The sequence below is a fragment of the Rhodamnia argentea genome, chromosome 11 (genome assembly GCF_020921035.1).
Source record: "Rhodamnia argentea isolate NSW1041297 chromosome 11, ASM2092103v1, whole genome shotgun sequence".
Lineage (NCBI taxonomy): Eukaryota > Viridiplantae > Streptophyta > Magnoliopsida > Myrtales > Myrtaceae > Rhodamnia > Rhodamnia argentea.
The window spans coordinates 2,832,440-2,860,232 of record NC_063160.1 but is presented as its reverse complement, the minus strand read 5'-3'; the positions used below and the strand labels follow the sequence as shown (position 1 = coordinate 2,860,232).

Here is a 27,793-nt window from a genome sequence, read left to right as displayed (position 1 = left end):
GATTTGTGGTTAGCTTATAGTAAAATACATGCATCTTATACAATTATAATTTCTTAACGAGTAAGAACTAAAGAAGGTGCAAAATTAATTAGTGAGATTTAGTACCTGCTTAATTACATTCAAATTCAATAGATTGCCAGAAAAAATGAGATGCAAACTTCATCCTTCGGATTTCAATGCCTTGCCATCTCAGGGGCGCCCCCCATCTGTTCAAAAGCCTCCCAAGCCCTCCCTCCCTCGCTCCCTCGCTCGCTCTTCCTCTTCCTCTTCCTCTTCCTCTTCCTCTCTTCCGTAACTCTCTCTCCTCTCTCTCTCTCTCTAAAACCCTCTGCTGGGTTTGTCAGAGGTGCAGCACAGCTCGTCTCCCTTCCTCTTCCTAGGGAGCTGGCTTTTCTTGTTCTCGAATCTCTGTGAATCTTGGCGTTCGCCCTCGTAATTCGAGTCACCGGCCCGCTATGATTGGGATTGGCGGGTCGCTCGCTGGAGTTGCTCCGGTTCGTGATTCTGCGATGGGTCGCTCCTCCAATTGAGCCTCTTGACGGTTCGGAGACCGAATCTTGGTCGGTTTCGCCACGAGCGGGCGGGTTTCGTTTTTTTCTTCTGGTAGCTGGGTTCTTGTTTCGACACTCCGTCTCGGGTTCGGGAGCTACGAGCGGGTTCTTCTGTGAATGAACGTCGTTCTTAGGGTTTTCGTCAGCTTCAGATAAGTCGGAATTCCGGTGCAGGGCGTGTTCAGTCCTGATGAATAGCGTATTCAGCGAGCAGATACTTGCGGACAAGCTCTCCAAGCTCAACAGCACACAGCAGTGTATTGAGAGTAATGCCATCTTAGTCCTTGTCCTCTCTTTGTGTGCACTCCTCGTATGAGTGCTTTGTTCATTTCCGCATCTTGGCGTTGTTGGGAACCTTGTTTACTTAGTGAATATCTGGTTTAGGACTTGTGTAGGATAAGGGCTATCATGGTTAAGATGTCATATATTTTTTATGCCTTCATTTGTAAGTAGTTGGTTAGATTCTGTTTTAGTGGTTCTGGTTCCCAATTGGGATTATAGTCTTAAGCATAGTTTTTGAAATTTGCGGTGTCTGGTTATCTGTGGTCAAACGTGATTGTGCATTCATTCTTCTGTCCTAAGTTTTTCTTGAATCACATCCTTGTAATGTTGTTCAAGATTGTTATGACTGATCTAGGGAATTTAGCAGATGGCCTGTAAAGTTTTTGGTTTCTCTGCATCCATTGATGGGTATAGTTGGCACTAGAAATGTCGTGTAGGAACTTAAGAGGCCTTGTCACCTTCCATAACTATCATCTTCTTAAAGACAAAATGAAATATCCTTGAATAAAGCATATTGGAGGTATATGTTCTTGGTGATATGGATTTACGAAAGACCCATGTACTCTGTTTCACACAATTTGAAATTTTGATTGTTACGGTCTAGGTATTTTCTGAAGGTACTGCTGAGTGGTGTAACAAGTTGAGGTTTGCATGTAGTGAAGGGAATGTAAAGCATGGTAATAGGCAATTTAGTTCATTAGTAGTAGGTTTTGCTTTTGGGATAAATTTCCCCTTTTCTTGCCAGTCGTCATATAGAATCCTAAGCTGCTCAATCATTCTGGTCCTAAGGACACTGTCAATTACTGGAAATATCTCTTGTTACATCAAGGTTACTTTTGACTTCAGGCTAGACTAGGAACGGTTTTTTCTTGATTGCTGTGATTTCTTCTACGTCTTTCCTTATCCTGATTGCATGAATCAACTGGTTGATTCTTATGGTTTTGTTTTCCTTTATGTACTATTCACAGCTTTGTCACATTGGTGTATATTTCATCGAAGTAAGGCGGAGCTGGTTGTTGCAACATGGGATAAGCAATTTCACAACTCTGAAATGGTTCAGAAAGTTCCTCTATTATATCTTGCAAATGACATACTGCAAAACAGCAAGCGCAAGGGAAATGAATTTGTGAATGAATTCTGGAAGGTTCTTCCAGCAGCACTCAAAGATGTTGTTGAGAAAGGGGACGATCATGGGAAGAATGTTGTTTCAAGATTGGTGGGTCTATCATTTAATGCTCTTGCATGTGTACCGTGCTTTTTTTTTTCTTCTCTGAAGCTGTGTATGTTTCTATGCAAACTCTATAAGAAATTGCAGGTGAAGTATGAAAGTTCTGCCGATGCAGTTTTGGAGCTAGTTAGAGTAACTGTTTATCTTTTTTATAAGCAGAAAAGATCAACTTCACTGTTTTTTTGGTAGGTTGGTATCTGGGAAGAAAGAAGAGTATTTGGATCCCGTGCACAGAGTCTCAAAGATTTAATGCTTGGAGAAGACATTCTTCCACCCTTGGAATTAAACAGAAAGCGTTCACGTTCTGTCAAGATTGTTAAAAGGGATTCGCGCTCAATTAGAACGGTTAGAATGCGAATGTTACCTCATAATACTTGCTTTCTGTCTCAAGTAGATTGGAATTCATTTTTTTAGTATTCTAGAAACTTTCTCCACCTTGGCTGCATGCTTTTGTCTTATGCATTCCACGAGATTGGAATTGACGCTAATTTGATGTTATATTTGTACCATCAGAAATTGTCGATTGGATCAACAGCTGAAAAAATTGTTTCGGCAATTCACCTGGTTCTCAGTGAGCATCCTAATGAGGATGTGGAGATGAGTAACTGTAAGTCTGCTGTCCATCGTGTGAGGAAGATGGAGAAGGATGTTGATCTAGCCTGTGTGACTGGTAAGCTGAAACTAACTTGTAGTTAACTTTGGTGTGGACTTCATTCTGCTCGAAAGATTAGCACTTAAATTTCTTGAGTCTATGTAAAGCTTTCTGTTACTCAAGACCTGAGTATCTAATTCGTCCTTGTCTGCCTTCAGCTAAGGATCCTAAGAGGAGAACATTGGCTAAAGAGCTTGAGAATGAAGAGAACACCTTAAAGCAGTGCGTTGAGAAACTCAAATCAGTTGAAGCAAGTAGAGGACTACTTGTATCTCATTTAAAAGAAGCACTGCATGAACAGGTATTCAATTTGGAATGATTATTGATTATTCTGCTCTTTGCAATGAGGCAGAATGAAGTTATTATTGCAAGTGCTTATCAGTCTGATCTTTATCTCCTTTCATGTTTTTCTTTTTCAGGAATCTGAGCTTGAGAATGTTCTAACTCAAATGCAGGTAGCATTTTCTCAGTTTAACTTATTCTCAAATCTTTGTGAATCAAATATCTATATTGGATTTTTTTCTATCGATAGCCTAATGTTTAACTGCTTAAACTTTAGTCTGGGTTTTTGCTTGGATAATTTATTGACACTTCTTCAGGACTAGTAACTATAAGATGTCTTATAACAATTAGGTGGCACAAGCACAGGCGGAAGAAGCTGAAAGTATGAGAAAACGGCTAATGGATGAAGATTATATATTCAAATCACCCACCTCTGCTACTCAAGGCCTTGATATAAATGCAAAAGGGGGACAAACGCCCAAGAGGACAGCTGCAGCCATTGCAGCTGAGGTTGCAGACAAGCTCACAGCTTCTAGTTCCTCACAACTGATTATGAGTTCAGTTTTATCAACATTTGCTGCTGAAGAGGCAAAGAGTGCTGGGCATACGAAGAGCTCCAATAAATCAGACAAAACAATACCAGCATCAGATGTTAGCGCTTTTATGCCATCTCAGCCTCATGCTACTCACTCATACCAAGCCGCCGTCATTGTGAACCAGCAAACCATTCAGCAGCAGAATCAATGCTCGGCATCTCACAGTCAATATTATTTGCAGCAGCCCTCTGGAGCAATGATGCCCTCCTACGGTTATGTTAACTTCCCAACCATGTCGCCTGGACCAGCCCCACCGCCACATGCGTTGAGTGCAATGGTGCCTTTGAGTCAGCAGTCATTACCCATGGCTCAGAAACAGTCAATGGCTTTGCCTCAGCAGCCAGTTCCTTTAACTCAACAACAGCCCATGCCCTTGAGTCAACAACCACCCATACCTCCTAGTTTTCGGCCGCTTCAGCCACCGAGTATGGTGTATTATAGTCATCAGCATCATTCCCAGTAAAATGGCAATATCATTCTGTGGCAGCTTTTGGGGACAAATTTGATTAATTTTGTGGAGAGTTTGGTTTCCAGTTAACAGGTGAGACCATTTGAAAAATCTTTAAAGCAAAAGCATTTATAGAGAGCGGCTGAATTAGTTGTCATTTTGAGGGTTGAATTGTAACCTTGGATTGTGTTTCGAATGTAGGTTCTGTTCAATATAAACCGCCGATCTGGCCTTTAGTACTACCAGTAATGCAGGCAAATTTATTGGGTGCTCTCGACCGGTACATCTACTCCCGCATTGGTGTGGACATGGGGAGCATGTTGGTCATTGTGCGGTAGCAGGTGGTATGTGCATATGAGCTGGTTTTGCGCTGATGGAACCTTTCGGTTTCAGCATTGATAACTCAGCTAATTGTTAGGTTAGCCTAGGACTAAACCATAGGTTGTGAGTCAAAGACCATAATATTAGGTTTCTTCAGACTTGATTCGCTGTGTAATGTCATTCGCTATTGAGAAATAAACTGACAAGAGAATCCGGAGAAATAGTGGTGTTATTCAATCCTTATCTATTGAGAAATAAACTGACGAGAGAATCTGGAGAAATAGTGGTGTTATTCAATCCTTATCGGCGTGCAGAACTCAGAGTGAATCGAGCCCTTAAGACTCGGTGAGCCCGTGCTGGCTAGCAAAGAGGGTTACCTTTGTTTCATTCTGAGCCTTACATAGGTTTTTCCTTATGACCCTTGACTGGTAGGGAGGCCATTGCTGTTGTTCCATATTTCAATGACAATGTCAAACAACTGATTTCCTCATGATTTTGATTGTGGGTGAAATGTGGAGGCATCTCCTTTGGATCCAATCACAGCGACACCACACCCTGTAATTTCGAGGACGTTGCTGCACGTAGGTAGAGAGAAGAGCCCGGCAAACAAGGACCAAACTTGATTGCACTTGCAAAACTCAAGAAAAGAAGGATAGATGAATGGCCGATATCATGGGAAATTGCACGAGTTCTGAGCCTTATGGAAAGAAATCACCTAAATTTCTCAGTTAATTAAACCAAATCCTAAGCCTTTTATTGAAAAGAGGCAATGAAGTCCTAAATCTTTTAGTTGATTGAATTAAATCCTAAAGCCTTATCGAATGATGCAATTGATTCGTAAAACACATATTGAGAAGTGCAATTTAAGGATGCCACATTAACAATTCCAAGTGACATGTAAGCAATTTTGGATACTGCTTATCGAGATGACTTAATTGGACTTTTTACAAAAGACTTAGTAATTAGTTATACCAATTGGAATATTTAGTATTTGATTGTATTTTGTGCATAAGGTTTGGTACTTCCAAGTTCCAACTACTTTCACCTATTTAACCATAAGACAACCAAGGAAGCACGAACATCGACGCGTGATCAATAAGTGTAAGACATTCAACACGTGATCAGCATTCCGAACACGCCGGTGACACGCGAGTCCAGCATTCCTACACATCATTTCGACACGCATAAGGTCAATTCTAAATACTCTCAATAAATTGTGTCAACGTGTAAATGTATCAAAAATATATATTCTTAAGTCATATAACCAACCACCCCAAAATTATATAACTAGCCGCAAAAAAAAAAACCTAATCGTGAATCCCTAACATAATAAAAAGCAACTCACTATTAATATTTTTATATACATGATAATTTATCATATTTATAGAAATACATCTAATATACATATCCCAACGTGTCAAAATTTTCTATTTTTTGATAATTGACATCATGTCGCGTGTCGGTACTACTTAAAAGTTAGAAGACAACCACCATTCTTTGCAATTTTTTTTTCCCTATCCGTATTTTGGGGAGAACAATTTTATGTCCTGTAAGTTGCGGGAACAAGCCAAAAGTTATACAAAGCCAGACCTGCCGACGCTGGGTCATACCTAACATTTCATCGCCATCCTCATTATGAAATCCCGATGAAGATTGGCTTGCGGGAACAAGCCAAATGTTCTATTCTACTACGAGATTGGAATCGGCCCAAATTAGATGTTATCCTTTTAATGTCAGAAATTGTCGATTGGATCAACAGCTGAAAAAATTGTTTCGGCAATTCACCTGGTTCTTAGTGAACATCCTACTGAAGATATGGAGATGAGTAACTGCAAGTCTGCTGTCCATCGTGTGAGGAAGATGGAGAAAGATGTTGATATAGCCTGTGCGACTGGTAAGCTGAAACTAATTTGTAGTTAACTTTGGTGTGGACTTCATGAAGAGAAAAAACTCTCCTTTCATTCAATGAATATTTTTTTCTGTACATTTTCAATACTCAATCCTATCATATATATATATATATAGGACATCCGATAACCCTAATTAGAGGATATACAATAGGAAGGATTCTATACTAGGAAGCATACTATACAATAAAAAACTTCCTAACAAATAGGCTAAAATAGCTCACGACCACACTCCCCCTCAAGTGGGTGCAAAGATGTCTTTGACACCCAACTTGATAAGTGAGCAATGGAATTCTCTACTTGATACAACATTTGTCGAGATATCGCCTAACTGGTCTTCGGACTTGACAAATGGTAACTGGATCACTTTTGCATCCAAATTCTCTTTGATGAAATGTCTGTCAACCTCCACATGTTTGGTTCTATCATGCTGAACTGGATTATGAGCAATGTTTATGGCTGCTTTATTATCACGGAACAATTTGATTTCCAAACCTGGTGGATACCCGAGCTCGGTTAGCAACTTCCGAAGCCATAGAAGTTCACATAACCCATTTACTACACCTCCGAATTCAGCTTCTGCACTAGATCGAGCTACAACCTTTTGTTTCTTACTTCTCCATGTAACAAGGTTGCCTCCCACAAATGTAAGATACCCCGATATAGACCTCCTATCTGTCACACTTCCAGCCCAATCCGCATATGTGTAACCCTCTAATTCAAGGTGGCCATTCTTTGCAAATAGCAATCCCTTTCCTGGGGCTGACTTCAAATATCGAATGATGTGCAACACAGCACTCATATGATCCTCACTAGGTGTATGCATGAACCGACTCACCACACTTACTGCATGAGCAATATCGGGATGTGTATGTGATAAGTAAATCAATCGGCCTACTAACATTTGGTATTTCTCTTTATTAGTAGCGTCTGATCGGGGTACTCTCCAAGCTTACGGTTTTGTACCATAGGAGTGTCTGCAGGCTTGCAATCAAGCATGCCAACTTCAGTCAAAAGATCAAGAACATACTTCCGCCGAGACAAGTAAATCCCTTCCTTCGACCTAGCAACCTCGATTCCAAGGAAATATTTCAGACCTCCCAAGTTCTTCATCTCAAACTCCCTAGATAATAATTTACGTAGTCTCATAATCTCTGCACTATCATTGCCTGTAATAATCATATCGTCTACATATATAATAAGAGCCGTTATTCTTCCTTGAGCACTTTTTAAGAACAAAGTGTGATCCGAATTACTTTGGGAGTATCCATACCTTTTCATAGGCGAGCTAAAGCGACGGAACCATGCACGAGGGGACCGCTTCAACCCATGCAATGATCTATCCAACTTACAAACCATGTTCGGCTGATCTGCGCATCTGTATCCAGGTGGAAGCTCCATATAGATCTCCTCCTCTAAATCTCCATGAAGGAATGCATTCTTCACATCAAATTGATGCAAAGGCTAGTCCAAGTTTGCAGCCGGAGATAACAACACTCTTATAGTATCTAACTTCGCAACTGGAGAGAATGTTTCCTAATAATCCACCCCATAAGTCTGTGTATACCCTTTAGCTACTAGTCGCGCCTTATACCTCTCAATAGTGCCGTCTGCCTTATGCTTGACCGTAAACACCCACCTACATCCAACTGGCTTTTTATCCTTTGGTAGTTCCACAAGTTTCCGGGTTCGATTTTTCTCCAACGCCTCCATCTCTGCCTCCATCGCTTGAAGCCATTTCGGATCCTTCATGGCTTCTTCGACTCTGTTTGGAACTTGAACCGAGGAAACCGTGGACATGAAGACTTGTAGTGGTGTGGACAGCCTCTTAGCGGACACATAGTCCGTAATAGGGTATCGAGACCGACGATCCTCTACATCCGGAGAATATCGATTCGGTGGTTTACCCCTATTATGCCTATCGGGTAGCTTATAACTAGTAAGCACATTAGTATCTTCAAAAGAATTAAGTACGGTAGAAGTACTTACCTCGGGTACATTCTCGGGAGATTGGAGTGGTACTGAAGAGGGCGAAGAGGGCAAAGATGAGGGATGCTGTTGTAGCTGTGAATCGGTTGACACCTGTTCGGACCCATACAATAATTCAGTGCTCCCGCACGGCTGTATGGTCTGGAGCGCTTGATCGTGCGGTTGTAGCTCGGTTGCCACCGCATCTGTGCCGCCCGGCCGTGCGCTTATCTCACTTCCATGAGGCAATAGTTCAAAATCTTCAGCCTCAGAATCGTGCGACCGTGCGCACCCATCCGTCACTCCTGCAGTCCCAACCTCCCACCAATGTCCGGTTCTACATCCAGTCTCCCCCCGAACAGGACATTGGGGGGAAGGAAAAAAGGACTCCGTCTCGATAAATGTTACATCCATGGTGACATACGTGCGCTTCCCGGCAAGATCATAGCACCGATACCCTTTCCGAGAAGGGCCATAGACAAGAAACACACATTTGATCGCACAAGGGTCAAGTTTGGTCCGCTGATTTTTGTGAAGATGGACATAAGCAACACATCCAAACACCTTAGGAGGCAATGTAAGAACCGAAGGAAGAGACACATGGGCGGCAAGCGATTGCATTGGCGTACGATGGCTTAGAATGCGGGAAGGCATGCGATTTAACAAATAAGCAGCTGTAACTACAGCAGAATCCCAAAAACGATGGGGAACATGGCCACCCTCCAACAATGCTCGAGTGGTTTCAAGAAGATGGCGATTCTTGCGCTCAGCAACACCGTTCTGCTGTGGAGTCCGAGGGCAAGAAGTTTCATGTATCAAACCATGTTCCCGAAAATAAGCTGCAAGAGGTTTACTTAAGTATTCACCACCATTATTAGACCGAAGAACCTTAAGTTTGGCCCCAAACCGAGTTTGAATCATACGGTGGAAAGTCCGAAAGATAGCTTCAGCCTCATTCTTATGTTTCATCAAATATAGCCAAGTTATACGTGTGCAATTGTCAACAAAGATGATAAACCATCGAAACCCGGATACGGTAGTAATAGGAGACGCACCCCATACATCAGAATGAATTAAGGAAAAAGGAGTGGAACCGATATTCGAACCGGGAGGAAAACAGGTACGATGGCTTTTTGCCAAAATACATGTATCACACTGAAAACTAGAGTTTGATAGACCATGAAATAACTTGGGAAATAAATGCCGTAAATACCCAAAGGATGGGTGACCTAAACGACGATGCCATAACCAAAGTTCCTTCTCTTGAGCTAACTGTCCACGAGAATGATAGGTTCGTCCGTAAGTAATTTCATCCACGAAATACAGCCCCTCCCTCTTAGTACCACGCCCAATAATCTCCTTCGTGAGAATGTCCCGAAACAGGCAAAAATCAGGGTACATAAGCACAACACGCTTTAACTCACTAGTAAGCTGTCCAATTGATAATGCACGATTAGACAATGTAGGAACAAGTAAGGTATGAGATAGAGAGAGAGAAAGCGTGACGGATACACGCCCAGCAGCCGTCACAGGAAAGCTATGCCCATTGGCATTGTAAATATGATCTCGACGTGGTGTAGTAGATGTAAGAAGGTCACCGGATTCCGGAGTCATGTGATCGGTGGTGCCGGAATCAATTATCCACCCATGATGATCAGCACCACGTCCATTAGCAAAGACAAACCCATAATTGCCTTCGGGAGATTTGGCATTAGCAGATTCGGGCTCCATAGGAATTAATGCCAAGCCGCTAGTCACTAAGGAGGCTTGCCCTCCATTCCGCCCCTTCCGTGAGCCTTGTTTCTTCTTCTTGGTCTGAAAATCATCCCACCAGTCCGGATAACCATGCAGTTTAAAACAAGATGCTGATGTATGTTTAGGATTCCCACAGTGAGAGCACCCCTCGGATTGAATTGGCATACCGGGTCTAGGGCGAGCTCTCGGGGCAGAAGGCACTAACCGGAGATGCGGATCACCCTTGCCTTGCTGCGACACCATGGCGGAACCAGAGGTAACCCCGACGGGAGTGCACAGCATGACAGATTGGCGCATATCCTCTCGCCCGACCCGAGCATAAGCTTGCTCAATAGTGGGGAATGGATCCATCTTCAGAACATCAGCACGAACATTATCCAGGCGGTCATCGAGACAGTCCAAAAAAATATAAACTCGATCTTCATTGACAATGGCATTGTACCTTAGAATATCGGCCGGGAATTGCATAGGATTATGACGTCGGAAATCAATCTCACGCCAGAGCCCTTGAAGATCATTGTAATATTTCTCGATGGGTCCACCGCCTTGCTTCAATTGAGAAATCCGCCTCTTAAGATCATAGATTTGGGAGGTGTCGGATCCATCAAAAAAGGTCGTTGCCACGTAATCCCATACGGCTTTAGCAAGAGGAAACCGAATGAAGTTTGGTATCAAGGCTGGATCCATAGAATTGATAAGCCAACCTTTCACCGTAGAATCATCCGTCTTCCATTGTCGAAAAAACGGATAAGTAGGAGGGGGCTCAAGAGAACCACCATTCAAATAGCCCAGTTTGTCTTTGCCCGAGACATACATCCGAACAACCTGGGACCATACGCCATAATTTTTTCCATCAAGCTTGACAGCAATCGGTGCGGCAGGAGGTTCAACGCACGACGGCGCGGCCCTCTGGGTCAAGAGCTGCTTCATCCCAGCGGTCAAGTCTGCTAGAATGTCGGTAGTGCAGGCACTAGCATTCGCTTGGTCGGTTGGAACAATCGGCTGTTTGTCGGCCATGAGATCGAGTCCGAAGTAGATCGGACGGGACGAAGTTGATCGGCATGAGACGATGACGCCGCGACAAAAACGATCAAAAAAAAAATTCTAGTCAATGATTGACGTACAAGACCCAAAGGATCAAACCCTAGGGCTCTGATACCATGAAGAGAAAAAACTCTTATTTCATTCAATGAATATTTTTTTCTGTACATTTTCAATACTCAATCCTATCATATATATATAGGACATCCGATAACCCTAATTAGGGGATATACAATAGGAAGGATTCTATACTAGGAAGCATACTATACAATAAAAAACTTCCTAACAAATAGGCTAAAATAGCTCACGACCACACTTCATTCTGCTTGAAAGATTAGCACTTAAATTTCTAGCGTCTATGTAAAGCATTTTGTTATTCAAGACCTCAGATCTATTTCGTCCTTGTCTGCCTTCAGCTAAAGATCCAAAGAGGAGAACATTGGCTAAAGAGCCTGAGAATGAAAAACCGCCTTAAAGCAGTGCATCGAGAAACTCAAATCAGTCGAAGCAAGTAGAGTAGTACTTGTATCTCATTTAAAAGAAGCCCTGCATGAACAGGTATTCAATTGGAATGATTATTGATTATTCTGCTCTTTGCAATGAGCCAGAATAAGGTTATTATTACAAATTCTTCACTTGTACATTACAAATTTGGTTTAGTGAGCTATTACGCACTCTTTTAAGGGTGGCTGCTTCCAGGCAAACCTCCTGGCGCTCATCTGTTTAGCAGTCTAATCTTAAGCTCCGTTCATTTTTTTCCCGGAATCTCAGCTTGAGAATGTTCGAACTCAAATGCAGGTATGCATTTTCTCAGTTTAGCTTATTCTCAAATCTTCGTGAAACTTGGATAAATTATTGACGCTTCTTTAGGATTAGTAACTATAAGATGTCTGATCACAATTAGGTGGCACAAGCACAAGAAGAAGAAGCTGAAAGTATGAGAAAACGGCTAATGGACGAAGATTTTACATTCAAATCGCCCACCTCTGCTACTCAAGGCCTTGATATAAATGCAAAAGGGGGACAAATGCCCAAGAGGACAGCAGCAGCCATTGCTGCTGAGGTTGCAGACAAACTCACAGCTTCTAGCTCCTCACAACAGATTATGAGTTCAGTTTTGTCAACCTTTGCCGCTGAAGAGGCAAAGAGTGCTGGGCATACGAAGAGCTCTAAGAAATCAGACAAAACAACAACTGTGTCAGATGCTAATGCTTTTATGCCATCTCAGCCACATAATGCTACTTCGAACTTGTACCGTGCCGTCATTGTTAACCAGCAAAACATTCAGCAGAACCAAGGCTCGGTGTCTCAAAGTCCATATTTACTGCCGAACCAGCCTCCTCAGCAGTATTTGCAGCAGCCCTCTGGAGCAATGATGCCCTCCTACGGTTATGTTAACTTCCCAACCATGTCAGCCGGACCACCCCCGTCGCCACATGTGTTGAGTGCGGTGGTACCTTTGAGTCAGCAGTCGTTACCCATGGCACAGAAACAATCGATGGTTTTGTCTCAGCAGCAGGTTCCTTTAACTCCACAACAACCCATGCCTTTGAGTCAACAACCACCCATACCTCCTAGTTTTCGGCCACTTCAGCCACCAAGCATGGTGTATTATAGTCATCAGCACCATTCCCAGTAAAATGGCAATAATTTGGATGCATATATTCTGTGGCAGCTTTTCGGGACAAATTTGAGTAATTTTCTGGAGAGTTTGGTTTCCAGTGACCAGGTGAGACCATTCAAAATATCATATAAAGCAAAAGCATTTATAGAGTGGCTGAAATAATTTGTCATTTTGAGGGTCGAATTGTAACTTGGATTGTGTTTCGAATGTAGGTTCTGTTCAATTTAACCGCCGATCTGGCCTTCAGTACTACCAGTAAAGCAGGCAAATTTATTGAGTGCTCTGGACCTAATACATCTACTCTCACATTGAGCCACTGGTCTGGACATGGGGAGCATGTCGATTGTTGTGCGGAAGCAGACGCTATGAGCCGGTTTTGTGTTGATGGATCCTTTATGTTTCAGCATTGATAACTCAGCTAATTGCTAGGTTGGTTTATGACTAAACCATAGGTTGTAAAATTACTTTTAGAATTGGGAGAGAGTTCTCTGGCCTCCCGTAACTTGTGTCTTAGACCATAATTTTAGTTCTCTTCCGGACTCAAGTCCCGGCGTATTGTCATTCGCTATTGAGAAATAAACAGAGGAGAGGATCTGGTGTGATGTTGGTGCTATTCAATCCTTATCGAGCTCTTGAGACTCGGTGAGCCTGTGCCGCTAGCAAAGAGGGTTACCTCTGTTTCATTCTGAGCGCTACACAGGCTTTTCCTTATGATGACCCTTGACCGGTAGGAGGCCATCGCAGTTGCTCCATATTTCAAAGACAAAGGCAAACAGCCACTTTGCTCATGATTTTGATTGTGGGTGAAATGTGGAGACATTCTCCTTTTGCTCAAATCACAGCGACACCACACCCCGTAATTTCGAGGATGGACCGCACGTAGGTAGCGGATGGGTTGGAGGCTTTGGCTGACATCATACGGAAACGAGAGATTGGGAGATGTCATTGGTTACAGGGAACCGTAGCTCGGTTCTAGACACACCGCATGTGAGCCACAGCTCGTCCTTTGCGCTCACAACCTACAGCTTTCGGGTTCGGGTCGGCCTTTGGGCCCGTGGCTAGAGAAGAGCCCGGGAAACATGGACCAACTTGATTGCGCTTGACAGCTCAAGAGAAGAAGGATAGACGAATGGCCGATATAATGAAAAATTGCATGAAAAAGCCCTACTCAGGGGATGCAATTGCCAAAACTTTTCAGTTGACTAAACCAAATCCTAAGCCTTTACTGAAACGAGACAATTAAGGCAATCAAGTCCTGAATCTTTCAATTTACTCTCAATTGATTTAATTAAATCCTAAAGCTTTACTGGCAAAACACTTTAAAAAGTGCAATTTAAGGATGCTACATTAACAATTCTAAGCGACACTGCTTATTGAAATCACTTAGTTTTCCACCAAAAAAAAAAAAAAAAAAAACAGAAATCACTTAGTTGCAATTTTAACAAAAGACTTAGGAATTAATCATAGCAATTGGAATACTTAGTATTTGAGAGTATTTTGTGGACAAGATTTAGTATTTTGCAGTCCACTTTTTCCACCGATTTAACCATGAGTCGCGATTGGACCAAAAAAAAAAAAAAATTTTGATTCACGTACGTCAACATTTTCCCCACTATTCTTCACGACAACCTTTTCTTCTCCATTTTAAACATCCTTGTTTTTTGGGGAGAACAATTTTATGTTCTGAAAGTTGCGGGAACAAGCCAAAGGTGTACAAAGGCAGACCTGCCGAAGCTGGGTCATACCTAACATTTCATTGCCTTCCTCATTATGAAGTCCCGAATGAAGATTGGCAGATGGTATGCAACACAACTAATGGTGGAATACTGGCCGTAGGTGAACCAAGCTGGCGGATTCTTTCTTAGTATTGCAGACACGGCCTCCTTCGCAAACTCTTCAGAAGGGGTCGCTTTGATTCCCTGAGAGAAGTGAGCCCTGTCACGTATCACTGCCTCGAACGGCTTATACAGCTTCCACTCGGGCATCTTGTTGTAGCTGGAAACTGCAGAGTTTCCTATGTTCGATTTGATAGCACCGGGAGCAATGTTGATGACATCGATTCCAAGTGGTTTTAGCTCCAATCTGCTTATCCCAAATGACGAAATGTTTGGTAAGTACTATTTCAACTGTGCCTTGTTCTGGACCTACTTAGTTATATGAACCCATTTACACGGATTTGGCAGGTACAAGAAAGTCCTCTAGTCAACATCATGGTATTGCTAAGGTCATTTAAAGAATCGAAAAGTATGTAACATTTACCCAATTTTTGTTAAACAAAAGAACTCCTGTTAGTTACCGAATTGCACTAACATATAATGGCCATTTATTCAACTAGGCCGTAAGTACTTCTCGGAGCTATTTCCGCGGCATTACTCATCGGTTCCATTCTTATCCTATCCGAGTCCAATGATCATACGAGCCATTCTTTCCCAACCGATGGTGAGGGTGAGAACTTGGACATATACCAACCAACCTAAAGAAAAAGAACAAGAAAATCAACAATGCTCTCACCTGAGAGTATCAGTCATTGAGTGAAGGGCAGCTTTTGATGAAGTATAAGAACCTGCCCATGGTCCATTTGTCAAAGCAGCAACACTCCCCACATTGGCAACTTTTCCCTTCTTCCTGGTTGCCATGTGAGGGACAGCAGCTTGAATCATTCTCAATGATCCTGTAGGAAGTATTGAGAAATGTCAGAGAAGCAGATGCTCTACACTCACTTCACAGTTGCCATGAGAGTGAAAGATAGAAAATACAGCCGTAACATCTTGTTGTCATCGGTGATGAAAGAGATGCAACCATGTTCCTTTAAGATAATCACCAAGGTCAAAGTAATTTGCAATATGCCATGGACATGGTCCCAGGCTCATTGCAAGAATATGTGCCACTAGTAAACAACAAAAATACAGAAAGAGTACGTATATAAGCATTATATGCAGAAGAATTGCCTCTGGGAACTACAGTTTTACAACTCTAATTTTCAACCTCTGGATCTAGAAGAGTGCCTTTCCCTAGAGCTTTGACTACTAATAACAGGACGTTATCGATACAGATGGTAATCTTTCTGCAGTACTAAATTGTCTGGATCAATTTAGAGATTTCTGAATGAAGAGAATCGACATTGAAAAATTTGCAGACTTAAATTATGAAATTACAGGGCTTGATATTTTGAAAGAAAGCATCTGAGGTTCTTAGGTATTAACCTATCCCTTTTTGTGCTACACTGCAGGATTTACAATTGCTCCCATGTGATGTATAGCTTAAACACTAATACACTGGATTGGTAAGTAGATGTATAAGACAGCCCTGTCTAGAGCTAATCACCACAAGAACTGAGAAAAATGTTTCATAGTGTCTAATGATCCACATAAGCCTACTCTGTGTTTTTAAGGCGAATATCGTGTACCGAGACTAATGCACCATGCATAGGACAAAGTAATAGTAAATGCAGGATGCTGCTTTCAAACCAGGATATAATGTACCTCAAGCATGTCCAATGACACAACCAAAAGCAATCATCTTAGGTAGGTATAAGCGGACCCACGACATGGGATCCCAAGAAATTGATCAAAAGTCCAGGTGGGTGGTTGCGCTATGAAATTATTTGCACTAACCAAACCTGTGTCGTGTGTCTAAATCACACAAACACATCTCTATTCCTTAAATCACTGAGTCAATCCCGTTGTTGTTATAGGAAATCGATCCTGTGTCATGCCTAAATTAGGCATGCGCATCTTCAATCCCCAGACCAAATCCTATGGTTGTGTAGGAAACAAGCACATCCCAAAGCAATCATCTCATCCACGGGACCACCTATATAGTAAGAGTTTCACTCTTTCTGGTTGCTTTTTCCTTTTGGTTGCTAAAGCACTCTTCCTGGTTGCTAGCAACAAGCTGAAGAGATCTGCCATCAGCAGGAGAGACATTTCGAACAAAGCACGAATTCCAACTGTCTATGTAAAGCTTTACAACAGCATCATGTACTAACTCATCTGGTACATGTACCAACAACAAAATCATCAATTGTTGACGGTAAGAAGGACAGTCCACGTCCATAAACAGCTAACAATTTTACCGTGAACACCGCATCTCAAAACAAACCTCAGCGATTGCATCCACGCGTCCAGCCCAGAAACCAAGATTAATCAGACAAAAAGCACATCTCAAGCAGCGAATCAAGACTGTGCAGATAATTACCCAAATCATTACATTAATTACCATAGACGTTGGTGTCGAACGTCCTCTGGAGGGCAGAAAGCGGGACCTCCGCGAGAGGGCCCACGCACTGGACTCCGGCATTGTTGACCAGCACATCGATTTTGCCGAACTTGTCAATCACGTCCCCGACCACCTGCTTTACGCTCCCCTCGGAGAGCACATCGAGCTCCTGGAGATGGAACCTCGGGTCGCCGTCGAGGTCGGCCATGGAGGAGATGGACCGGCTGGTGGCGACGACGCGGCAGTCCCTGGCGGCGAAGGCCCGGGCCATGGCGTGCCCGATGCCGCCCTGGGAGCACCCGGTGATCAGGACCACTTGCTGCCGGTCGTCGTCGTCGCCGCCGCCGCCGCTTGCCATCGGAGTCGAGAGATGGGTGAGGTCCGGTCGCTAAGGAGGACTCGAATGAAGATCGAGACCCGTAAAAAGGGAAGCTTTTCGATGATAACGAAGAAGGGTGAAGTAGATAGCTGCTCAGCCTGCTCTGCGTACACTCCTGTGCGCTTGTGGTGTGTGTGGATTGGCATGGTGAGGACAATTCCGTAATTTCATCTTTTTTTCATCTTTTCTTTAAAAAAGATATGGAGAAAAATGTTTAATAAACAAAATAATATTTACTGCCAAGCCATAGCTCACAAATCGGTAAAACTCGTGGCTTTTATTTACTAATCTCCTTTCGGTAGTCGCTTTAACAAAATTCTAATTTTGCATATATTAACTTTCGTGCTTGTTTTGATAATAAATATTTAATGGATGTAGGAGAAGTAAAAACGTCACACATATATTTTTTTGATAACAAATGTAACAAGAATAGTTTTGATGTACATTACACGTTTAAGAGTAATTCATAATGAAACAAGTTATGATTTACGCTCGAATGATGACCATTATGTTTCTCTATTTTTTTTTTTTTTGGTTATTGGGAACAAGTTTGGAACATAAATCTATTTGATAAAATAATTTTATTTTCTATTTCCGGGATAAATTTTAGCCCGTAAATACAACATAAGTGAGAAGCAGAAATTTTTTACTTTTCTATTTTTGGAATAAGAACATAAATAAGAATTTTTCTCATTACTCTCTCTCTCTCTCTCTCTCTCTCTCTCTCTCTCTCTCTCTCTTGCGCCCCAGTTGTTGGCTAACGGTCCTCCGGTCGGTGGCCATCGGTAGTTGGTCGTCTGCCAAGATCCAACAGTTGGTAACCATAGAAATATTATGCATTTATGAAATGAATTGAGGTTTTGGGAACAAAAAATTTGTGTCATTGTTAAACGAGTTTTTCTGTTCAGAAACTCGTTCGAGGAGCATAAATAGAAAATTCTATTTCTAGGCAAAAAGTCTTGAAAACATAGTGGTTATCACACGTGCCGTTAGTGTCCCGTCTTAAAACTTATCCAGCCATACAAGTTTCACGGATACCGCAAATTCCACGATATAGACCCCTAATCGAGAAATTGGATATAATACGATCTAGGGTTTCGAGTTGGAAAAACTTAAAATTTGCTAGGTAGACTCATTGATGGCGTTCATTGGGATTAAGTAGCAAGGGAGCTAAATCTCCATGATAGAAGATTTGCTTATGGTAGGGTGTGATTGTTTCACGGAAAATGAATAATTCGAAAAAAGTTTTCATAAAAAATGGTCACTTGTATCTCTTACAAAAATAAATAATCAAAAAATATTTTCATTATCCCCGTAAATGTATCTCTTATAAATTGCTCTCAATTATGAAAGCATTTATCATCGGGTAAATATTTCATGTAATATAAACGATTATTATTAGGAAAATATTTTTCAAATCATTCATTTTTACAAAATAAACGAAGCTAAAATTGAACCTTGGATACCCACGAACACAAGTAATCTTAGTAACTAAATCAACTTCCAATGGCTAGGGTTTACTCGTTTCTATTTGTATTTCCTCTCAATTCATTTTTTTCTCTTTTTTTTTTTCTTTTGGGTCAGAAGGAATCTCCTCTCAATTCAAGTACCTAGTGACAAAAAAAAAAAAAAATGAACAAGAAAAATTTCAAGTACCTATCTTCTTAATGTTTTGGCAGCATCCCTTTCCGCCATTGAGTAGAGTAGGTCAGTTCTTAGTTGAGGCCAATTTAATGCACCGCTTTGGGAGGTTTGCATGTGATTTTAGCTTGGCTTGCCTTATATCCATTGAAGGAAAAGTGGCAAATCGTTTCGTTCTTTTTTTTTTTTTCCTCATTGTTTTTTAGCCATATTGGTTCGTCATCTTTAATTTTAGCCATAAATTATTGACGTAAATGTCGGCCATCCTACTTGGCACGGCCGGCGCTAATGTGGATAATTTTTTATAATACTCTAATATTTGCTTGAACTTATTTATTTATTTTTTCTTTTCCTTTATTTTTTGTTCTTTTTTTCTTTAGTTTTTCTTTACTATAGCCGATGAGGGTCGCAGCCTTCATCAGACACTCGGCAGCCACAGTTAGAAAAAGTAAGGAAAAAAATAAAAAATAAAAAAATATTATTAGCAATTGTCCACGTAAGCGATTTTCGAAAAAAATTCGTCGAATTGACTCAATTGACAAAAGATAAAAAAGTTTAGGGCTCAAGTGGCAAATTAAAAATTTTAGGACTGAGTTGGCAAAAAAATAATAAATTTAGGACTTTTTGAATAATTTTCTAGTTTGCCGCAGAAGTGCCACACCACTTTTCTACTAAAGTGCAACCGGAAGTTGGACCCTTTCTATACAAACACAATAGCCTTCCTCCATCAATGTAAACCTCTCTGCTAAGATGGCAGATGGTTCGAATAAATAAATCCAAGGTACTATTGCCCGGGCGCCCGCTTTATGCCATAGATTTCTCCTTTGAGCAAAGTTCTCGAACAATCCACGAAGAAGCACCGGCTAAGGAATGGAAGCAAATGGAGTCATATTAGAACTCTACACCATTTTTTTGGCCATTGTACTTAGAGCTGCTCTCTCTTAACATTAAAGAGCACTTTGGTGTTGGGCCATTTCCATTTTGTTTTGTTTTTTTTTTGTTGCTAAAATAGACCCGTCTTAAGATGATTGACCAAACTAGCCTTTAACTCACGATTAAGCAGGTATTGGTGTTTAATAGCACAAATTAGCCTTTAACATAAAAGAAAGATATTAATGCTGCTTACGATCCATAAATCACAACAATTATTCAAAAGAATCTTAAACCTATTACATTGACATCAATTAAGTTTCAAACCTTTCAATTTGACCAGTTTAGTCCTAAACCTTTTGTTTTTGTGCCAATTCGGTTGTTGCGGCCAATTTCAACTGGAGATAGCTGACATGGATGCCGATTATCCTATATGGTATGATCGGTGTTGACATGAATAATTTTTTTTTTAATTTTTTAATATTTTTCTAAATTTTCTTTTTTCATTTTGGCCAACGAGGGTCATGCTAGATGCGATGAGGGTGGCCCTCGTGGCCTGAGGAAAGGTTGCCCTTGTGGACTTTAGCACGGGCTCGACCCTCACCAACCAAAATGAAAATAAAAATAAAATAAAAAGACAATGAAAAAAACAAAAAATGTTAAAATTTTGTAAAATTTGTCAACGCCAGCGCAAATCTTGTCACGTATGATGGCCAGCGTCTATGTTAGTAATTTTCAGCCAAAATTAACCGGATGAACTGTATTGGCACAAATGCGAATGGTTTAGGACTAAAGTGGTCCAATTGTAATGTTTTTAATTGAATTTATATCAGTACAATAGGTTTTTGACTCTTTTAGTGATCTCCCCTGATTATTTAGGTAGAGAGAGTAACTTAGTCTTCTCAATGAAGAAATATGACTTTGTGTAATTAGGTTTGACTCTCCATTAAATTCACACAAAGCTCAGACGAAAGAATGAATGAACAATGTCATAACAATTCAAACGAACAGCAATATACTGTCAACAAGTCAATGGATTGGTGATCGGCCATGGAAAATCTGTTTTTCAAGTCAATGGATTGGTGATCGGCCGTAGAAAATCTGTTTTTCAACTTTAAAACACGGTTTTGCTTAGAAAGACCTTGTTAGTAATACTAATTCACACGTAGTCGTGAGTAATCTAAAAGTCTTTTAACTACCATTTTCGTTCAAAAAGATAAACGGGGAAGAACTTGCTTAACATTTTCAATATTTAGTTAAATATAACATGCGATTGAGAGTAATTTAGCCGTTTCGCTTAATGTCTCTTTTTTAAGCAAAAAGGGTTGTCGAAAATAGCCCGACCCATTTATGTTTCCTTCTTTCTCTGTCTTTATTATGTAAAAAAAAAATGTAATTGTGATGTACCAAAAAAAATCATTTAAGATATATCTATAGATAGTAGAAACAGTAGGAAATGTCATCCATTAATCTCTCTCACACACATTACACACATGGTAAGTAGTAAATATGTATTTTGTACTTTGTTGTCCTATTGTCCTAATTTTTTTTTTCTCAGAAAAACTCTGCGCAATATTTTCTCGGGGCGTTGTTTTCAATTTTCATAGTCGCTGACAAAATAATTACTTTTTATGACCATTTATCTACCGGTCCTAAATAAAAGCTTTCGAAAATCTACGCCCAACGCTCCTCCCTGCTCGTTTCTCTCGCCGTTTTACCGCGTACGTTTCGGCCGCTTTTCCATGTTCGAACATTCCATGTGGTCTGCAAGGGAAGGGCTCTAGCTTTTGCAGACTGATTAATCAGGAGGTTGAATGCAGATTTCACAGATATGTTATATTGTCAGAAGAAAACACGTTCATTTACTGGGATAAAGCGCGTGAATACAATCCGTAAGATTCGGAGCAGAGTAAATCCCAAATGTCCGGGAGAGGATAAAGGATCCAATTGTTCGGTTAACACTTTTTTCTTTGGGCAAATTTCATAGATATCGATCTGTGGATATAGGGACGAATTAATGTGGTAATTATCGTTTAGAATTTTAGGAAATTGATGACGTGATTCTGACTGGATCCGTCAAATGGGTACGTCAAGTCAGGTCGAAAATGGCCCGCTTGACTAAGTTTATCCGAATCATATTGCTGGAACATTTTAATATTTAACCAAATATAAGTAAATTCAATCCATTCTGAGGTGATAGCACGAAAAAAGTGAGCGCAAAATCAAGTGAGGACGAGAGAGAGAGAGAGAGAGAGAGAGAGAGAGAGAGAGAGTAATTGAAGTAGGTTAAATATAAGTACGTCGTGAACTCAATTAATATTCGTATTATATTGAGCTTTACTATTCTAAACTCATTTGTAACCCATTTAATGAATATAATTAATTTATATAACAATTTAATAAATCAAATATGGTTAGAAAATAAAAAAAGAAAAGCATGAGTTAGAAAACGGGTCTATGACCTATTTTGATAGGTTTGATTTTGACTAGCCGATTGAGCCATGACACATGTTGTGTGGACATCGATAGGCACGGTTGGTAATTCCCAGTGGGTTTGGATAATTCCACCCGACAGTAACATTTTGTTGCCCGACGGTCTGGTCTTGACAGCGCGTGATTTCAACATTATTTTGTGGGAGCCCATGATGATGCTACTTCTATCTAAAAGATTGCACGTGTATCGGCCCTTAAAACTGTATGAATGTCATCTGTGATACCCTTTCACCAGAAGGCATTCGTAGATCACCATCTGTCCAACATAACATTCCACCAATAATTATATACATGATTAATATCACGAAAAACTCCAAACTCATACATTTGTAACAAATTTATCCTAAATAAACCGATACTTGTGAAAATTTTATTCTACATTAATTTTCGCTAAATTATACTGTCAAATTATTATGTTAGAGGATATGTGGCGGTTAACGAGTGCACCAGTTTAAAATTTTTACCATTTATTTGTCACATGTGTACCAATTTAAATTTTTTTATGATATTAACTTAATTTAACGGAAACTAACAGAGTGTAAATTTTCCACATGCGTATCGGTTTGGAGTTTCTAGTGCTCACAAAATTAGTTTATGATAAGTTTATCATAGGTATACCAGCTTGTGACTTTTGATGGTCAAAACATTAGTTTAGGGTAAATTTGTCACATGTGCATCGGTTTGGGATTTTTATTTTATGGTATTAATCTTTTATATACAAATACTAATCTAAGTGAGAAAAATACCGAAAAAGTTCTAAACCTTTTTCATCGATATCAATTTAGTCATAAACATTTTAATTGGACCAATTCAATCTATTAGTACAATTTTTTCCGGAACTCGTTGACGTGGTTGTTGGCCTTCTTACATTGTGCGACCGGCGCCGACGTGGACATTTTTGAATACTTTTTCAAAATAAATTCTTATGTTTTTTTATAAATATTTTAATTACTTTTTAAAATTTTTTCATGCTTTTTCTTTTCTTTTCACTTTGGCCCGCGAGGGCCTTCGAGGCTGCGAAGGCCCTCGCCAGCGGTTGCCGAGGGATAGCCAGCAAGGGCTAATTGGCCCTCGTCGACCAATGTGACAGGAAAAAAAAAAGTAATGAAGAAAAAGAAAAAGAAATTAAAAAATAGTTTTTTTGCACAATAAAAATGTAGTTTAAAAAAAATTAAAGAATGTCTACGTTAGCGTCGGTTGCATTACGCCACGTAGGACGACGGACGTCCACGTAAGTGTTTTCTAGCCGAACAGATTGAATTGGTACTAATGCAAAAGATTTATGACTAAATTGGTACAAATACAAAATATTTATGATTAAATTTGTACTAATTCAAAAGGTACGAGACTTTTTGGATACTTTTCCCTAATCCGAGCACATATTTATGCTCTCCGATTCGTCTCTAGGATAACGTCTCTCCCTTTATCTCTAAGCTCCGAATCCTTTCCTTTTTTCTCAAAATTTCCCTCGTATCCGGTGCTAGCTTAAAAATCCCGACGCCTAGACTCGTCCGTTGTGGTGCAGATTGATTTTCCAGTGAAGCCTCAGCTGGTTAACTTGTCAGTATTTGCTGTGCTTCTAAGTTTATGAGCCCTATAAATTCATGTGATATCGTCCACGTTTGGCTCCATCCTCTCGTAGGCGTTGCAGTAAAACCATAAATGAGATTCCCATGCAAATTGAACTGGTTTGGATTGCATTTGGCTTAAATTTTGATGATTTCATTTAGGGCAAATTTCTTTGTCGGCATTCCAAACCTGCAACTAGGGTCATTTGTAGCATGAGCTGTATGTTCGGCTTAAATTAGCTGAATTTGCATATGCTGGCATCTGCCTTCCAAAATTCCAGCACTCAAATCATGAATTACAATGCCGTAACATGTGACCCAGTCATACATTCACTATCTAGCCAACAAATTATATATGCAAGGTGTCGTTTGTCTCACGAGAAATGAATGATTTGAAAAGTATTTTCCTAAAAATAATGGCTTGTATCGCTTAAAATAATTAGTCAAGGAAGAATATTTTCATTATCGACAATAATTTACGCCTTAACATTTTCGTGGATGATGAAAATATGTTTCGTTCATTCATTTTTATAAGCAATGGAAGCGATCATTTTTAGAAAAAAATATTTTTTGAATTAATCATCTTTCGTGAAATAAATATAATCGTTTGATGTCTAGCTCTCAAGTCTTTACTGGTTTGGAATTGTTTTTATATGATGAATTATTGCTTTGGTACTCCGAGAGACATTGACAAGCCTATCTTTTTCAATGATCGCGCAGTTTTCAGAGTACTAATCTATAACAAATTAGACCCTTCACAAATTAAATCGCTAAGAATATTGGATTATATGCTTATTAACGTCGGATGGTACACCGATCTAAGAATGCAATACAATCCTAACGTAGCCAAGGCCCGAGTTGCTTTTGCATAGAATTTCCTCCAAAAGAGACTATTATATCATGTAACGACCGATACGACCATGTATAAATAAAACAAATGTGGTAGATGACTGTACTAAACATCTATCCAAACGAGCGGTTCTTCTTCCGTGACCAACTTCCGGGTTTAAGCGGCAATGATGAATTCAAATCGACCTTGCTTCGAGCAAACTTTCCCATATAGTAACTAGTATTCACCATCAACACCGTTCCAAACGAGATGCCAGTTTTCCACCAACTCTTTGGAAAACCAGTCCCTAGGTAAACCATGGAAGACGATTTGCAAAAGCCCATGGTGCTGCATCCTGGATTCGTTTCTTCTCTCTTTCAATAGACAACTGGAATGTGAAAAGGACTCTATCCAGTTGGGAGACCATTAAGTTTTCCCACTTCCACACCTTTTTCATGGTTAAGCTGGCAAAAAGTTACCCGACAAGAGTGAGTTCACAGCTTCTGGTGGATTCATTTGATAGAGAACCATCCACTTGCGTGACTTGCATTTGAGGCCAAAGACTGCTCGTTTCATTTCAAACAGTAGCAACCTTTTCTTGGTCATTCATTGTGCGACGACAAAAAAATTAGGGGTAAGAAAAGAGGTCGGAGGAGGTGGCATGGAAGAGAAAAGGGATAATGAAACAAATCGTCCCTCAACTTTAGTTCAACGTGCAATGTTGTCCACGAACTGTTAGTTTGTTCGATGTAGTCTCCAAACTTTAGCTCAATGTGTAATATAATTCCGGAGCTTTTAATTTATTCAATTTGGCCTTTGAACTTTTGAAACATATTCAACTTAATCCCTGAACGATATGAAAATATTCAGGGACATCATTGAACATTTTCCTATAGTTCAAGAATTAAGTTGAACATATACAAAAAATATATGGACCACGTTGTACATTGAGCTAAAGTTTAGGAACCACGTTGAACAAATTAAAATTTTAAGGACCACATTGCAAATTGGGCCAAAATTCACGACCATTTGTGTCACTTTCCCAAGAGCAAAAGAGTTAGGAAATATCAATAGAGGTAGATGGTGAAGAAAAGGTTGAAGGTAGGAGGTAGGGCACAAAGAAAACTACCGCAATTGAGACTGTTGAAGTATTGTCTGAAGATCAATTGAGAATGTTCAAGTATTGTCCCACATTGCTTTAGAAACGATTCTAATCCCCTTCCACATATCAATTTAAGCTTTTGAGTTTGCATTTCTTTCGCAAATGTGCGTTCACTAAACGTTATAAGCTAAACCGATTCTTATATGTCATTAATTACCATGACTAAATCTTTTTATTTTTATTTTTGATAACCGAGGTGTCCGCGCGGCCGGCGAGCTTGCGCTCAAACCAACGGTGAAGCACGACTAGTCCTCGGGGGCAACTGCAGGACCCCACCACCACGGTGCCTAGGTAAGACACTCGCACCACGAAGTTTTGAATCCGGAACCTCTCATGAAAGGAACCGAGCGCAAACCCGCGCGGCCACCAGCCGGTGGGTACCATGACTAAATCTTGGTATAGGGGAAATTTTGGTATAGGGGAAAAACAATTAAAGACCAATCGGGGTTATTTGATTAAAAAAAAAAGATATTCGAATCGAATTTGATTACACAACATATTGTTAATCGGCACGAAAAGCCTACTAATTCCCTACTAATAACACATAACTTGCTTCCGACCCAAAAAAAAAAAAGCATAACTTGCCTGAATGAAAATACTAGTATGACCACAATGCTTGGATGATCTATCGTCATTTCCTTCCACATTCATCGCCAAATCTCAGATCGGCCTCGCAAAGCTTTTCGATTTTTGACGCGAGAAAAGCGCAGCGCCAAGCTGATTCAACTTCCAAAGTCTAATTCGCAACATCGTCACCGAGCCTTCATCTTCCCGAGCATCCTCGGGAACTCGCGGGGGATCGCCAGCTGTAATTTCCCGAACCATCTCGAAGGAGTTAACGATGTCGGTAATGACTGAAATGGAAGAAAACGCATCCTCAGAACCTCTGTCCCTCCTTCTCTGGTCCTCCATCTTCACGACGAAGATTTCTACGTGCATGGGCTTTAAGAAGCCAGTGAGAATGGCGTTGCTCACAATCTTGGTCGTTGCCGATGTCTGACAACCTTTGACAAGCTTGTTGCCTCGTTCCCTTCCTTGAGTCGCCAGTTATTTCCGAGCTTCAAACGGGCGATGTTCTCAATAACCGGTCGCACTGTTGTCCAGAAAATTGGTTCGTGTTCAAGACATGGATAACCTGTTAGAATTACAAGAATTAGAGGCATTAGAGTACTTATATCCAATTCTATCGTGTTTATAACACGTGAATCTAATCCAAAAACTTAAATTGATAAACACAAAAAGATCACGTATAAAATAAAGAATATACAACCTCATAGTCAAGCGACTGAAATATTTCAACATTATATGTATATAACGAATGCTACGAGCTATGTCGGAAAAGGGTCCAAACATCGAAAATGGAAAGCCAATTAAGAAAGTCAATACCAATTTTTTTTTTCGATTTGTTGCGGGGTTTTCGACGATTTCAAGGCTCCAATTTCTTCCTCCTCCTTTTATGACTTCAATTTTCACCAACTTCGACAAGAAAAGCCCCCGAACCAGCTCAACCGTTAAGGAATGGGTACACACAACAAGTGTTCAAATTCCCTAAAACTATCAGTGTCCAGTCTATCGACTAATCTCCTGTCTAGTGGAATCAAATATCTATTTAATAGCGCGCGAGAATTCTTCCACGACCAATTTGCCCGTTATTAAGAAAATCCATGTCGACGAAAATGTTCGTCCACCATTTGTGCTCGAGAAATGCAAAAGATGGAAGCTAGGGCAAGGGAGAATTTTTACCATTTTCTCCATCGTCGAGACCGGAGTAGTCGCTAAACTTCATGAAAACCCTCTCCAGGGTGTCCACCATGTCTTCATCACAAACTGGAGGAAGCTGGAGGCCATACAGAAGCCCTAGCATCGCAAACGCAAAGCTCCTCTCTCCAACTCGAACCACCACGGCGTCTCTCGAAACCGGCCACTGCAGGTCGCGCACGCCGCACGTGGTCATCATGAGGTGAGTCACTGCCTGCAC

General features: G+C 40.5%; 2 protein-coding genes and 1 long non-coding RNA gene across 8 annotated transcripts; 1 reads left to right on the top strand and 2 right to left on the bottom strand.

Moving 5' to 3' along the window:
- The first annotated feature begins 270 nt into the window (after window positions 1-270).
- Window positions 271-13,252, top strand: LOC115744081 (regulation of nuclear pre-mRNA domain-containing protein 1A). Of its 6 annotated transcripts, none has more exons than XM_048272329.1 (9): window positions 271-817; window positions 1,802-2,049; window positions 2,251-2,406; window positions 2,575-2,731; window positions 2,872-3,014; window positions 3,133-3,168; window positions 3,347-3,694; window positions 12,290-12,760; window positions 12,868-13,252. In XM_048272329.1, the coding sequence occupies exons 1-8, from the start codon at window positions 742-744 to the stop codon at window positions 12,668-12,670; spliced, it is 1,545 nt and encodes a 514-aa protein (XP_048128286.1). In that variant the 5' UTR covers window positions 271-741; the 3' UTR covers window positions 12,671-12,760; window positions 12,868-13,252. The 6 variants fall into 6 exon arrangements, with proteins under 6 accessions (XP_048128286.1, XP_048128285.1, XP_048128288.1 ...); XM_048272328.1 differs by having other exon boundaries at window positions 3,347-3,697; XM_048272331.1 differs by having other exon boundaries at window positions 3,347-4,004; window positions 12,621-12,760.
- A 1,000-nt stretch (window positions 13,253-14,252) lies between these two features.
- On the bottom strand, window positions 14,253-17,355 carry LOC115744082 (short-chain dehydrogenase RED1). Its single transcript, XM_030679172.2, has 3 exons — window positions 16,874-17,355; window positions 15,167-15,326; window positions 14,253-14,737 (listed from the first exon to the last, which is right to left on the bottom strand). The coding sequence occupies exons 1-3, from the start codon at window positions 17,229-17,231 to the stop codon at window positions 14,401-14,403; spliced, it is 855 nt and encodes a 284-aa protein (XP_030535032.1). The 5' UTR covers window positions 17,232-17,355; the 3' UTR covers window positions 14,253-14,400.
- Window positions 16,489-16,866, bottom strand: LOC115744083. The gene is made up of 2 exons (XR_004015779.2): window positions 16,731-16,866; window positions 16,489-16,647 (listed from the first exon to the last, which is right to left on the bottom strand). It is a non-coding gene; the product is annotated as an uncharacterized LOC115744083 (long non-coding RNA).
- Window positions 17,356-27,793: the final 10,438 nt, after the last annotated feature.

What these genes read in the sequence shown, in the direction of transcription:
- LOC115744081 (XM_048272326.1), top strand. Translation starts at nt 742, where the DNA reads ATGAATAGCGTATTCAGCGAGCAGATACTTGCGGACAAGCTCTCCAAG. An exon ending in AGAATGTTGTTTCAAGATTG is followed by an intron (nt 2,050 to 2,250) that starts GTGGGTCTATCA and finishes TTTTTTTGGTAG; the next exon opens with GTTGGTATCTGGGAAGAAAG. An exon ending in TGATCTAGCCTGTGTGACTG is followed by an intron (nt 2,732 to 2,871) that starts GTAAGCTGAAAC and finishes GTCTGCCTTCAG; the next exon opens with CTAAGGATCCTAAGAGGAGA.
- LOC115744082 (XM_030679172.2), bottom strand. Translation starts at nt 17,231, where the DNA reads ATGGCAAGCGGCGGCGGCGGCGACGACGACGACCGGCAGCAAGTGGTC. An exon ending in GTTCGACACCAACGTCTATG is followed by an intron (nt 15,327 to 16,873) that starts GTAATTAATGTA and finishes TACTTCCTACAG; the next exon opens with GATCATTGAGAATGATTCAA. An exon ending in TCAATGACTGATACTCTCAG is followed by an intron (nt 14,738 to 15,166) that starts GTGAGAGCATTG and finishes TGGGATAAGCAG; the next exon opens with ATTGGAGCTAAAACCACTTG.